This window comes from Balaenoptera ricei, chromosome 7 (assembly GCF_028023285.1).
Source record: "Balaenoptera ricei isolate mBalRic1 chromosome 7, mBalRic1.hap2, whole genome shotgun sequence".
NCBI lineage: Eukaryota > Metazoa > Chordata > Mammalia > Artiodactyla > Balaenopteridae > Balaenoptera > Balaenoptera ricei.
In genome coordinates this window covers 42,417,733-42,431,554 of record NC_082645.1, presented here as the reverse complement: position 1 = coordinate 42,431,554, position 13,822 = coordinate 42,417,733, and the positions used below count along the sequence as shown (strand labels likewise).

At 39.4% G+C, this 13,822-nt stretch overlaps 1 protein-coding gene across 2 annotated transcripts in view; it reads left to right on the top strand.

The window, feature by feature from the left end:
- Positions 1-13,239, top strand: part of CACNB4 (calcium voltage-gated channel auxiliary subunit beta 4) — a 250,959-nt gene extending 237,720 nt beyond the window's left edge. For both annotated transcript variants that reach the window (XM_059927866.1, XM_059927865.1), the window contains 2 exons: positions 9,187-9,372; positions 11,769-13,239. In XM_059927866.1, the coding sequence (XP_059783849.1) occupies positions 9,187-9,372; positions 11,769-12,029 (447 nt within the window). In that variant the 3' untranslated portion in view covers positions 12,030-13,239. The remainder of the gene's footprint in view (positions 1-9,186; positions 9,373-11,768) is intronic.
- Positions 13,240-13,822: the final 583 nt, after the last annotated feature.

Here is a 13,822-nt window from a genome sequence, read left to right as displayed (position 1 = left end):
CTAAGTAGAGAGCTTGTCTCTAATTGCGTTCAGTTGGTGGCAGGGATGGGGGTGGAGTGGGCTCTAGGACCTGATGTCAGGTGTCGTGGAAGGAATCTCCTCTGGTGAAGGCTGAAGGCTATGGTAGCTAACATCCCTTCCCAACTCTGACACTCTGATTCTATCTAGATTTTGGAAGTGATCAGCACAGACATGTTATTGAAATCATGAGGGTTGTAGAACCCAGGGAAAAGGAGAGTATAAACATAAGCAGAAGATGTATCAAGTCAAGTAATATGCTTATTGTTTGAAAACATGATTAAGATGTTTCACAGAATGACATGTGGGCATGTCTGAAGACGTGGTATCCATGTCTCCATATGGTTAAACCAGACAAGCTCAAATATTTAGTCATTTCAATTCTGTGTAGCTCACCTGCAACCAACCCTCTTGGCGAGAACTAAAATACACTCAGCAAACATTATTTAAGCTTTAGGCCTGTTGCCTTGCTAGGTGCTAGAGAGACAAAGGCACGTTCCTGCCTTCAAGGAGCAGATAGTCTAAAAAGGTTCCATTGGTTGAGTCAACTCTTGGCAAACAATTTGTTAGGTCATAAATATCCTTACAGATACTACTTTATAAATCTTTTTTAGATTAAAAGAGAAATTTAGATCAGGGTTTCTCCACAATTGACATTGTGGGTTGGATAATTTTTTATTATAGGGACCTGTCGTGTACATTGTAGGATTTTAGCAGCATCTCTGGCCAGTAACAAACCCCAAGTTGTGGCAACCGAAAATATCTTTAGACATTGTCAAATGCCCCTTAGGGAAAAACATCACTCCTGGTTGAGAACCACTGGTTTAGATGAATATCTACACAAGTTTTGGTTAATAATGTTATAAGAAGTCTCAGTAAGTGATTCCTTGAGATGCATTTCAGGTGAATTGAACTTGTTCCTTTTTAATTTGATCTTTTTATGAGAATGAGTTTATTAACGTTTATTCCTAATAATTACTAGAGAAAATAACTTGTGTCTTATTAAAATTGATGTATTTTAGCTGCTGAGACAGTTGATAGTTGAGTATGTATACAGTACATGTTTCATCTGAAATAACTGGAACCAAGAAAAGATACCTGCACTTAAATGCACATAATACTGTGAGCTGCCTTAGGATGTGTCCTCGTGTCAGGAATCTCCAACAGCCTCATGCACTGCGAAGGCAGCTTTACCCTGTCATTATTTCAGCAGGATAAACACTTCCTTGTTTTATATAATTGGTTCGATAACCTGGAATTCTAAACAAGCAGTCTGGATAAGCAAGGTTACCTTGAATTTAATATTTTCTAAACACTCTTTACATTATTAAACATGTTCATTTAATATTATTTGAATAGCATTTGTAATGCTAAGAAGGAATTGTACACTCTATTTTGGCATTCACGAAAAGAATCTTCGGATTATAAAAACCAGTAGTAGTCTCAAAATATATCTGCATTTGTCCCTACCCTACTTCAAGACCATAATTATCATTTTCATCCAAAGACGGGTGATCACTGTGTCATTTTAGTTCCTCTAGGAGAATTTGCAACTTGCTAAATTGGCCACTGCGTCTCCAATCTGAAAAGTCAGCAAATTACACTGGTGGAATCTCACATTGCTAAGAAATTAAAGGCGGCAGTCTTTAGAAAGGGAAGTCTAAAAGAGTACTGAAAAAAGTTGACTCTCTGTAGCCAGAAAAATGAACTCAGGGACTATTGAGGCAAAAAGGGAACTTGAAAAGCACCCTGTGTAGTATTTCCTGGAGCATGTTCTTCCCACTACAGGTTGCATATGCAATGTCAACAGGTGGAAAGCACTTTGGTACCAAAAATGTTTGAGAAAACACCTAAGTAAACAAACGTAGACTGGTTTCTTTACAACAAGAGCCTTAATGTGCTAATGAGCATTTCATCTCTCCATTAGGATAGGTCATGTACAGTGCTTCCCCTGAATTTTGACTATAGAACCATTTTAGTGTTTCATGGCACAGTTCTAAGGAAAGACTGATCATGTTACAAATGAGGGGACTGAAACCAAGAGAGGTGAACTGGCTTTCCAAATGTCATGCACCTTGGGCAAAGCCAGCGTAAGATCTCTGTCTCCTCATCTAGCAAGACTTTAGAGAGTGAATGGCAACAGACGGGCTATTATGCATTCTCCTGTAGAGAGAATCATGGGTTTCATGGGTGAGGCTTCTTCTAAGAGTGGGGTCAGCAAACTTTTTCAGTAAAGAGCCATATAGTAAATATTTTAGGCTCTGTGGGCCATGTGATCTTCTTCACAAAACTACACAACTCTGCCTTGGTAGGAGGAAAGCAGCCACACACAGTATGTAAACAAATACAAGTGTTCCAGTCAAATTGTGTTTATAGAAGCAGGAGGCAGGCCCAATGTAGCCAGCCCACCAAAGCTGCCATCCTTGTTCTAGGACAAGGTTCTGGTTACCTATTTCTGTGCAACGAACTATCCCAAAACTTAGTGACTTCATATGATAACCACTTGGTGGTACTCACCTGGTGGCTGACCTGGTCCCTTAGCAGGAATGGTTGGAAGGCTGGGCTCAGCCAGCTCCTCTCCCTCTCCGCGTGGTCTCAGGGCTCTTGCACGAGATCTTTCCAACAGGAATATGAGCTTCTTACATGGCAGCTCCCAGGGCTCCAAGAGCAAGTATTCTACTCCCTTTAACTTAGATACTGGGCTTGGATATTGGCTCAGTATCCCTTCCACAGCCTTCTGCTAGTCAAGGGAACCTAGAGGCTGCTCAGATTCAAGGAGAGGGGACATAAACCCTCCGTCTCTATGCAGGGAGTGTCAAAGAACTTGTGGCCATTTTTAATCTGCCACAGACAGAAAGATGAGCTGGGAGGATGGGCTACTGAATAATTCTACTCTGGAAGAGGGAGGAACTTTCCTTCATTGCCTGCTCTGGATTCACAGAAGAAAAGTTGGGATGCAGACAGAAAAGGGGTTTGTGAGACTAGAACCCATAAGCCCTTTTCATATATGTATTTTTATATGACCAGCCTGAATTTGCATTTGGAATAGCCTTCTGTACTCTATAGTGTTGGATTTCATTTTGCTTCTACCAGGTATTGGTGCCCTTTTCCTTTTCAGAGAAGTTGAAAATAGTACCTTTTAAGAAGCGCAAAGTTCAAATTGCCCCAGTACTATGGTCACAAGAGCTACGTAATGCATGGTGAGAAAAGCAGATAGGCAGACAATTGAATATATAAATGAAATGTAATCCTTTAATCCTACTTAGCTACAAGCTGGTTTGTGTTACCAAAAGCTGACCCTGGTTCTTTGAGCTCTGTAATTTTTCTGTGCTTGTAAAATGACATTGATTGCTCTGTCTGCTAGAGGGGAGTGTCTCCTCCACAGTCTTGCAAACCTCTAACATTACAGTAACCATGGTCATTCTCTTCTATCACTCTTCATTTTCCATTGCTGAATGGACTCAGATTTATTAAACACAGGAACTCTGAAGTGAGTGACGGTGCTCAGTATCCTATCACAATAGTATTGCTATCATGGTAGTAATTTTCCACTGCCCTTTTCCAGTAATTTTATTTAAATTATTTAGAATTGGGTGAATTCACCTACCTGAAGCGCCATCCCCATTGGTGCATTCATTATTACAAAGCCTCTGGATGGTCATAGTTTAATTCACAACATTACTTTTGAAAAAAGAGAATAATTGATTTCAGATGTTTCCTTCATGAAACAAGACCACACGGGATCTAGTTTCTCTCAGTCCTAAGGCGACTACTCTTGCAGGAATTTCAGCCACCCAACTTAGATATACGGAGTTAGGGATACTTCAATACTATGATTTAAAGCATTGGATTAATATGGACTTAACAAAAACACTGGGTGCCTTTTCTGCAGACAGTAGCATGGGTAAATGTTGTTATAATCTTTGAAGAGTAAGAGTGGACAGGATGGGAGTTCCCTGGTGGTCCAGTGGTTAGGACTCAGAGCTTTCACTGCCATGGCCCCAGATTTAATCCCTGGTCAGGGAACTAAGATCCCACAAGCCACACAGTGCGACCAAATAAATAAATAAATAAAAAGCAGGACCATCTTAAAAAAAAAAAAGAACGGACCGGATAGATGGGTGTGGTGAGGAAAATGTGGTTGGGTTCAGAATGAATGTCACGGATCATTAAAAGAGAGGAACTAGAAGGGATCAAAGTCACTGTATTCTTTGCCTTCATGTTTTCCCCACTTATCAGTGGCAGGAATTCTGATTGTCTTTCCCTTTTGGCTCATTAAAGTGGAAACTGTGCCTGAAACTAACTGCTAGAGCCCCATGATATTGGTAGGCTTTCCTTTATCCCCATGAGATGTCCTAAATCTTTCAAAATCCCTTTAACTTAGAGTTTCCTATCACTAGTTGACCAGTGAGTTGAGTACTCAGGAATTCAAAAGCTTTAATAATATAAAGAATACAATTTTGATATGAAAGAAACATTGGTTGGTTATTTTATAATTAGCATTGCATATTTGCCATTCAGCCATATTATTTCACTGAATAGTACTTGCCAGTCTTTTTTTTTTTTTTTTTTAATGGTGGCAGATTCAGGATCTCTATATTCCAATAACAAAGAAGTAAAAGTATGCTCACCCCTATTATTTCGTTTTTCCACTTAGAAATAGGAAAGATGCCCCATGTGAGGTTTTATCTCTGCACAACAAATAAATGTAAAGCAATGCATATACCATGGGAGAGTTTGTATATATTTAATCCCCTGGCTAGCTAATATTCAGTAATGCACCAACTTTCTAAAAAAGTTAAGATTAAACTGCAAAACTAATTTCTAAGTTTTATAAACTTTTTATTTAAAAATGTTTAATAACAACTCCTAGATAAAACATATAAGAAATTATGTTTGCTTTAATGAGATTCTCCCTCTTTGCTAGAAAGTATATATTTCACAGTCATAAAGAAAGATGTGCCCACTCTCTCTATATCTTCCCTCCCAAGAGAATGTAAAAGAAATAAATGAAACCTGTTGCAGTTGTCAATGTAGGAACTGAAATGTGCTCCATTTTTTCTAAAAACTAGGGTGACTGACCATTCCATTTCTCCCCAGTTTTCCAGATTTTGGCACTGATAGTCCCAAGTACCCAGAAACACTCAGTCCCCGGCAAACCAGGATGGTTGGTTGCTCTAATTCAGGTGCCTTCCTTAGGAACGTTTGTGATACTCTGTGAATGATGAACTAGACAGATCTTTAAATACTTAAAAAAAATTTTTTTAAACTATTGCAAATTTTCTTCATTCCCATTTTATTCAGCTTCAATCTTTCCCTTTCTTCCCTGTCATTTTTGTTCTCTGGACCACTGGATAAGCTAGAGGTATGTTTTTCACTCTTGTTATTTCTAATGCTTTAGTTTTTCATTTTTCTGAAAGAGGTTGTCCAGAAAAGGGACCTACTCTGCCTGGTTTTCTGGTGATTTGTTTTGACTCCTCTGTTCACTCCTTATTTACTTTGGAAGCCACATTATTTCTGCCCACCTCAGCTGAAGAAAATATCCCATCACAAAATGTCAGAGGCGTGTGCTGTGTCTGTCGGTGCTTTGAAAACAGCTCAGTGTTACCCTTATCTCCGGCAGTCCCAAGAGCATGGTATCACTGAGTGGGTAATTGTTCACTGCCCGTGACTGTCCCATTACCCACAACCTCTTCTCCTGATTAGATAGCTCTCTGCATCCATATCCCATGCTGGAGGCTCCATGTATTACACAGTAAGGAGCTAGCTAGGCTTGAACATTTTTTTTTTAAATAAATTTATTTATTTTATTTATTTATTTTTGGCTGCGTTGGGTCTTCATTGCTGCGCCGGGGCTTTCTCTAGTTGTGGTGAGCGGGGTCTACTCTTCGTTGGAGCACTCGGGCTTCTCATTGTGGTGGCTTCTCTGTTGCAGAGCACGGGCTCTAGGCACGCAGGCTTCAGTAGTTGTGGTGCATGGGCTTCAGTAGTTGTGGCGCACGGGCTCAGTAGTTGTGGCACGCGGGCTCAGTAGTTGTGGCTCACAGGCTGTAGAGCACAGGCTCAGTAGCTATGGCGAAGGGGCTCAATTGCTCCGCGGCATGTGTGATCTTCCCGGACCAGGGCCCGAACCCGTGTCCCCTGCATTGGCAGTCAGATTCTTAACCACTGCACCACCAGGGAAGCCCAAACTTTTAAATTTATGAAAAATTGCCGAAGCTGGTTTGCATAATTCATTTGGCTGCTTTTCGTTGAATTTCTCTTTGTATAATTAAAAAAAAATTTTTTTTTCTCCCTTATCCTCATTTCCTAACACTCTGGTCTAATCAGCTGTGTTATTTCCTAAACAGTTGAAAAGAAAAATTGTTACAGATATCCAGGCTGTGAGATTCCTCTTAGTTGGAAATAAGCTGCATATGTCAGTATTCATTCAGAGGCTGAAATTTGCTTTGCTCTGTGATTTTGAAAGCCTAAAAGCAATTTCAGATCATCTTCTATCATATAGCTGTCTTTTTAGCAGTGCAAAAGCTTAGTTTCCTAGAAATGATTGAGGCTTCAGCAAACAGCCATGTGCTGATATATACAAATTGTATCCATTGGCAAAGAGAAGTACTTTATTAAAACTGCTTGTAATTAAGTATATGTTTAATTGTGTCTGAATCCCTGACCATGTAACATGTGGAACAGCCAGGGAGATAGAAATCTCTTTCAAATCACACTCTGCAAGGAGGGCTGCTTACCTTGTTTTGCCCTCTCTGGACTTTGCAATCCTGGCTGTAATAGTTAGAACCCTCAGTCCAAGTGTCCCTGGAGGGTTCATTAACTTGGGACCTTATGAAAGCAAGAAAATGACTTGTTGAGATTACACATTGTTGAGATCCCACATTAAAGAATGAGATCTACCTAATTGAATTATACAGTTAACATAAATAACACTATGTAAACAGCAGACTCCAGAACAAATACAGTCTAGAATTTGTGGACGATTTTAGCCTGGAGTGGGTGACAGAGTGGTCCCTTGTTCCAGTGCCATGCGGTTTCCTCTTTCTTCTTCCTGTGTCATCTGTCTGAGTCTGTGCACGCCCTTTGGAATGGGGCTGTTCTTGTTCCACTCAAGTTAGCACTGCAATGCTATCAGAGGATGCAATGTGTGTATCAGAGCATTAGGGACATTTCTCAGAGTCTATGTTTGTAACTGTTGACGGCTCAGATTAATGGGGGGAGGGAGCTTTTAATTGCAGGAGACAGACACTCCCTTGATTTGCTTTAGTGGAAAGAGGATTTATTGTAAGGATGTATGTTGACTGACACTGTAGGAACTAGCTGTTTTCCTATTCTCTCATGGGCTCTATCGTCTCTTCCGTTGTGTCTTTGCCCCTCTTTGTCTGTTTTATTCTCTTCCCTCTGCAGATAGAATTCTTTGACTTATAATTTTCTCTCCCTCATAAGTTTAACTTTCACATATCTCTCTGGGCCTCCTTCTAAATCCAGAACTTTAAGCTGCAGCTCTGAACATTCACTGGCTCAGTCTCTGTTGTTCTGAATTAAAGTCCCGGTGTGATGTAGGATATTATGGATTTTAATACTTGTCTCTCCCCCGAGACTGGATGCTTCTTGAGCATAGGGATGAAGCCTGTTTTCTTTGCCACAGTATACCACAATGCCTAGCACAGAATAGGTACCGAGTAAACATTTTATGAATGAATAAAATATGCAAAAACCCATCTGAAATCCACTAATAAGTGTTCTTGTGGGGGAAAGGTTTCTACATGACTTCAACTGGCTGAGTCTTCTCAAACACCAGTCGGTTTAGACTGAAGCCACCTTATTCCTTTCCTAGTTGCTAAACGTATCTCACTGCTCCAAGGACTTTGAAACTGCTTTGCAAATTAGGGTCAAACTGTTCAGTAAAGATCAACGTGATGAAAACATTCAAAGAGTAAATGTTGGGAGAGAGATTGTTTCCATGGTGACTTCTGCTTCAGGGAGCCCTCGTGCTGATGAGAGTGAGTCAGCTGACCCACCACCAACTCAGAGTCATCCAGTTGTTACAAACCTACAATCCACCTGCCGCATCAAGTGTTGATGGCAGTAACCCTGTATTTGATTCATTACTGGGAGCTCCTTCTTTGGTAAAATGAGCTTGAAAAAGCAGGTGGAAGTGGTGCAAGAGGGAAGGAGTGGATTCAGCGGCTGAAAGTTGGGGGTGTGCTTTCACTTACCCATGGAATGGCTTTTCTCTTTATGAGGTGCCACGGTTATCTGACTGTCCCTCCAGGGAATCTGTGTCCCAGTTATATTCTGTGTTCCTGACCACACTGCAGTGACAGAGGGGCCACTCTTCTTCTTTGGGGCAGAAGAACAACTTCCTGATTATAGAACAGGTGTTGGACAAAGTCCTTACTGACAGAAACATGGACCCCAGATACTTCTTGGGTGAACTACCCCCCAACTCCCTGCCTACCACCGCTGCAATCAAGTTTTCGTTCTTGTTCTTTTTTAACCATTTCACACAATGATCCTCTGGTAGCAGAAGTCACTATACTGTGGTTTTCTACTATTGATCCTAAACCTTTCGTATTGCTTTACCACGAGACGGATAACAGATAACAGATAACATTTTCACCAACATTCTAAAAATTACCTAAGTAAACGTTATTTCCTCCAACATAGTTACTTTGGGAGATGAAATGTTTATTCCAGTGATACATTTGTTACCGAAACATTTCTAGAACTCCTCTTTCAGTACCATTAACTTGCTTCTCTCTTATTCTGAAGTATAATTCAAAACTTTTATATAGTATATAAAAGAATGTATTCAGTAAGTATCTATAGGAATATATGGATAAAGATGTGAATACATATGTGTTTTCACTCTATTCTCCTTAGAACACTTTTACATGTACCTCATCTTTCTTTTTTCTAAATAATGAAAGATCCAAATATTTGATGAGCTTTCCCATTTTTATGTGAATGTCCAAATTTGTGCATGGTTAACTGTGCAGTTCTTCACTTGACTTTAACTTTAGCAACTGCCAGTACAGCCCCTCAAGTCTGATATTTGCTACTGGACATTAGAAACAATATTATCCGCGTGCAGTGAAATTTTAGGTTTCATTGCCTAAAACCTGAAGTAGAAATAAAATGGATTTTCCTTGTCATCTACAGGAAATGTTTGATGTTATACTGGATGAAAACCAGCTGGAGGACGCGTGTGAACATCTGGGAGAATACCTTGAGGCCTACTGGCGTGCCACTCACACGACCAGTAGCACCCCCATGACCCCACTGCTTGGAAGGAATTTGGGTTCCACAGCACTCTCACCATATCCCACAGCAATTTCTGGGTTACAGGTAGTGTCACCTGTGCTCTTACAACCTTACGTTTAAGGTTCTATAGGAAACTTGATTGAGATGGAGACTGGGAGTGGCCTAGAGAACCATGCGTTACTATATTAAAAATCTAAAGTATTGCCTAATCATGTAGACTATTTTACATTTTTACAAACTCAGATCACTTTGGTTCATATACTTGCTCTGAAGTCTTGGCAACAGAATTCTTCAGATTCACATCTTTTGGCTACATTGATTCTAACAGATACAGACTATTTTACATTTTTACAAACTCAAAAAGTGTTACCTAATCATGATCTGCCCTAGACAAAGTTACCCCGAGAGTGGCGTTTTCCTTAGAACTTTGTTCTCTGTTCATTTATAATGGCTTTTACCTAGGTAAATTCATCCCTCCTATGTCTAAACCCTGCTAAGAAACTTTCTACATACTATGCAACTGTCCATTACCTCTCCATTGTCACTTCTTAAGGGTTATACAGTGGTGGCAGTGCCAGGCACAGGGCTAGCTAAGTAAGGTATGTGAGACAGATGGGCCTTATGGCCACCATTACCTAATCCTTACCCCCCAGGCTGCGGGGCCTGTCCCCTAGCTTGCCCAAACAGAACATGCACACAAGTAGAGTCACCTTGTTTGGAAACAGTCGTGAATCCCTGAGTTTTCTTAGGGGTGGGCAGGGCCCACCTCGGTCATCGGCTATGGCCAGTGTCCTTTAGGGAAGCTGGGGATGAGTGTAGGAGCAGGAGGCTTGCTCTCCTGCTGTTCTGGTGCTGCACTCAGGGCTAGATGTGGGGAGCCGGAGGCATTATGATACAAAGTGAATCTTGCCTTCCTCCATCAATTATTATGTACCATCTACCAAGCCGCTGCTGGAATGTGGCCAAACCCCCAGCTGACTGAGGAACAGGTAGTCAATTGAGCTCTCGTGCATCATGACTAGTTTTGTATTAATGGGTTATAATGATAGTCATAATTGTAGATCATATAGAGTTAACTCTGAGATAAATGGCACTCTCTCAAATGTTATTTTAACTGTATTACTCTTTTACAAAATTGCATCTTTGTAAGCAAAAAACTGCCATGTAAATGGATAGCTTTCGAGGCTGGAAATGAACTTGGGAAACGGGCTATTATAATATGCAGAGTATATGTGTGCACTGGGACTCTTTCTCTCCTTGTTTCACTGCCTGCCTGCTGATCCGAGTGTGGCATTCCACTGACTGGTTTGGGTTGGCTCCGAATTGTACATTGTAGGGTGAGAAACGGATTCATGAAGCAATATGCTTCCACCTACACTAGTAGGTGGAAATGAAATGTTGCACTTTGTTTATGAATATAACACTCCTGACTTATCACCTCCAAGACATCCACGTAGAGTGCTTCTCCCAGTTTCACTTGAGTTACCATGGTGCCCTTTATCCTGGGGCCTATTTCTCCTAGTAACCATGGGCACTTAATTGTGAGACCCCTGGTTGGGGCTCCCGGCACAGGCTGTGACTGTTGAATGAGCTTCCTGCTGTGTGCAGGTGAGTGTCCTTTAGAGGAAATGCATCTGGGTCTTTGGTTTCATCAGCTTCCTGTTTCTTAACTGAGGCGACCTACCTAAGCAGGTAGACACAGCTATGATACATGTTTTCCCATGATTTGAAGAAAAACGTTAATCGCCTTTTCTGAGCGCTCAAATAAGTGTCTGAAGATATTAATTTCAAGTAATGGTATTAGAGGAATTTAGTTTATATTCTGAAGATTATTTTTGCAGGACATTTCAGTTGAGGAAGCAAGAATTGTAAATATATCAATTCACTGGCTCTATAATTATTGTGTACTTCTTTGGAGAGAATATTGCTGAGTCTTACATTTATGTAGGATGTAGAAACAAATATTTTATGGGTAGCACAAATCATAATTTTATTAAAATATTTTTAAAAGGTATCAGGAACATTCAGCTAATAAAGATGAAGTGTGTGACTTTAGGAGGAGAAAGGTTTTATCAGTTCAAGAGAGGAATAAAATAACAGGTGCTATTCTGAACTTTAACTTATTTCCCAACAGTAAAATAATCCTCATTTTGCAATAGAAGTGGAATTATTAGGCCTTCGTAAATATATTAAGTTCCATTCAGCAGCTAACTTTAAATTCTATGTTTTTAATAGGAAGCATAATTATGCAGTATTATGTAATTAAATTCATAAACTACCAGCACTTTGGCATCTTTGCATGTTGTGTCCCAAATACATAAGACCAGGTATTTCGAGCAGACCATTTGTACATCAGAATGTTTTATTGAGTCAGATATTTAGCATCTTATTGTCCAGATCCTACTGTTGTACATACATTTGCATGTTCTAGATGAATGAAGCTGATGTAATTTAACCAGTGAACCATCTGATATTTTTAGAGTCAGCGTATGAGGTACAGCAACCACTCCACAGAGAACTCTCCAATTGAAAGGCGAAGTCTAATGACCTCTGATGAAAATTATCACAATGAAAGGGCTCGGAAGAGTAGGAACCGCTTGTCTTCCAGTTCCCAGCATAGCCGAGATCATTACCCTCTCGTGGAAGAAGATTACCCTGACTCATACCAGGACACTTACAAACCTCATAGGAACCGAGGATCGCCTGGGGGATATAGCCATGACTCTCGACATAGGCTTTGAGTCTGCAGAAACAAACAAAATATTCATCTGTTGACAATTTGCCATTGCACTGCTAGGATACAACCAATCATCTTAACTCGGCAACTACAGCACAGTATTGACTGTGCTTATGGGCTGCTGTCATTGATGCTAAGAAGGGGCAAAAAGAAAAAAAAAAAAAAAAAGTGTACATTATGCCCTTAAGTCTAGATGGATGTTAGATGCCCAATCATAGAGATATTTTTAAGTGCAACATTTACATAACAGTACCTTTTGTTTTCTTCATTAGGTTTAGACACATCAATTTGTAATTTAAGGTACTTATCAAGGCACATATAAAATAATTTCCCATGCTGGAAATTCCAAATGACCAGTTCCAGTTGGAACCAATTTATAAACCAATTCCTGTTGGAATTTGGGTGAATCGACTAGAAAGTCTATTTGAGCATGTTGTAATCAATTTAAAAATCTGAAAAAAAAAAAAGAAACTAATCAATAAAATCAAAATACCAATAGAAGCCAAAACCAGCTATGGTATTTATTTGCTGGAGACTAAATTTACACTTAAAGTTGGAATGTATAAACATTTTAATATATGTTAACGTTGCCAGAATGGCTTTTCAAACTTACCAAATGTATTGATAGTGCAAAAAAAAAATCTCAAATTAATGCAGAAATTCTACAGTCTCCTCAGATTTTAATATTTTTATTTCTTTTCTGGCACAGCTGTTGTATTCGAAGTGTTTTGCTTTTTGTTTAGTCACAACTGTTAGCTTGTTTGAAGTTGGCAAAAAAAAAAAACTCAAAATTTCTTTAGCAGTGAGAGAGAATAGTAAAGAGAAGCCCAATCATAGCTGGTTATGTGAGATGGAAAATGGGGTGTTGTTTCCCCTTTAATCAATCTGAGCACAACTACATACATTCAGGAATCTGAAGTCAGACAGTAAGAATGGGCACAGATCCTCCTGAGTGCAAGGCTAAACATCTCCAGATGGGATTTCACCTATCCCACTTACCACAAATACGGGTTCCATGTTCACCGCCAGCACAATTGAGTATCTTTCCATTGCTTCACTCAGTCTCTGTCTTTGAATATCTGAATGTTCTAGCCCTTCACCAAATTCTTTATAATCATGCTAAGGATTTCTTGTTTTACATGGACACACTGAATTTTGATATTGAAAGCTGCGTTTATACAAAATGATTAATTGAAAAACTGTGAAAACGAATTTACGAGCTTGCAGTAAAAAAATAAACTTGTAGATTCAGAATAGATTTGTTTACTAAAATTGTATCATTTTTATTGCAGAGAATTATAAAGCATTTGAAGATTGAACTGCTTTATTTCTAATGAACACTCCTCTTTACCTATTAAGTCTTCACAGTTTTTCCAGTGACTGTAATTACAGAATCAGTGACCTTATGTCTCCAATAATCAAGGAAGCCTTAGATTCACTATGATCCAAGAAACTATTGAAATTGACCCTTTTATACAATACACAAATGTCTTTAGGAAAAGACTCTTGTTTCTAAGAGTCCATTTTTCTAAAACTCACATAGAATCAGGCATAAAAGTCCTTTTCTACTAGTACATGTCATGAAGCCTATTTTTTTTGGAAAACAATAATAATTCATATTCTGTTATCTTATTTCCCCCCATCCAAGCCTTTCAATGTTTAGGCTCTCAAAGCATGCACCAGTTAAATAATTTTCTTGACCATGAAAATAGGTTCCATATTCTTAATTAGTTATATTTATATCTTGAACCTCATTATAACCCCCGCATTCCCTCTCCTCCTGTTATTCACTGTGCA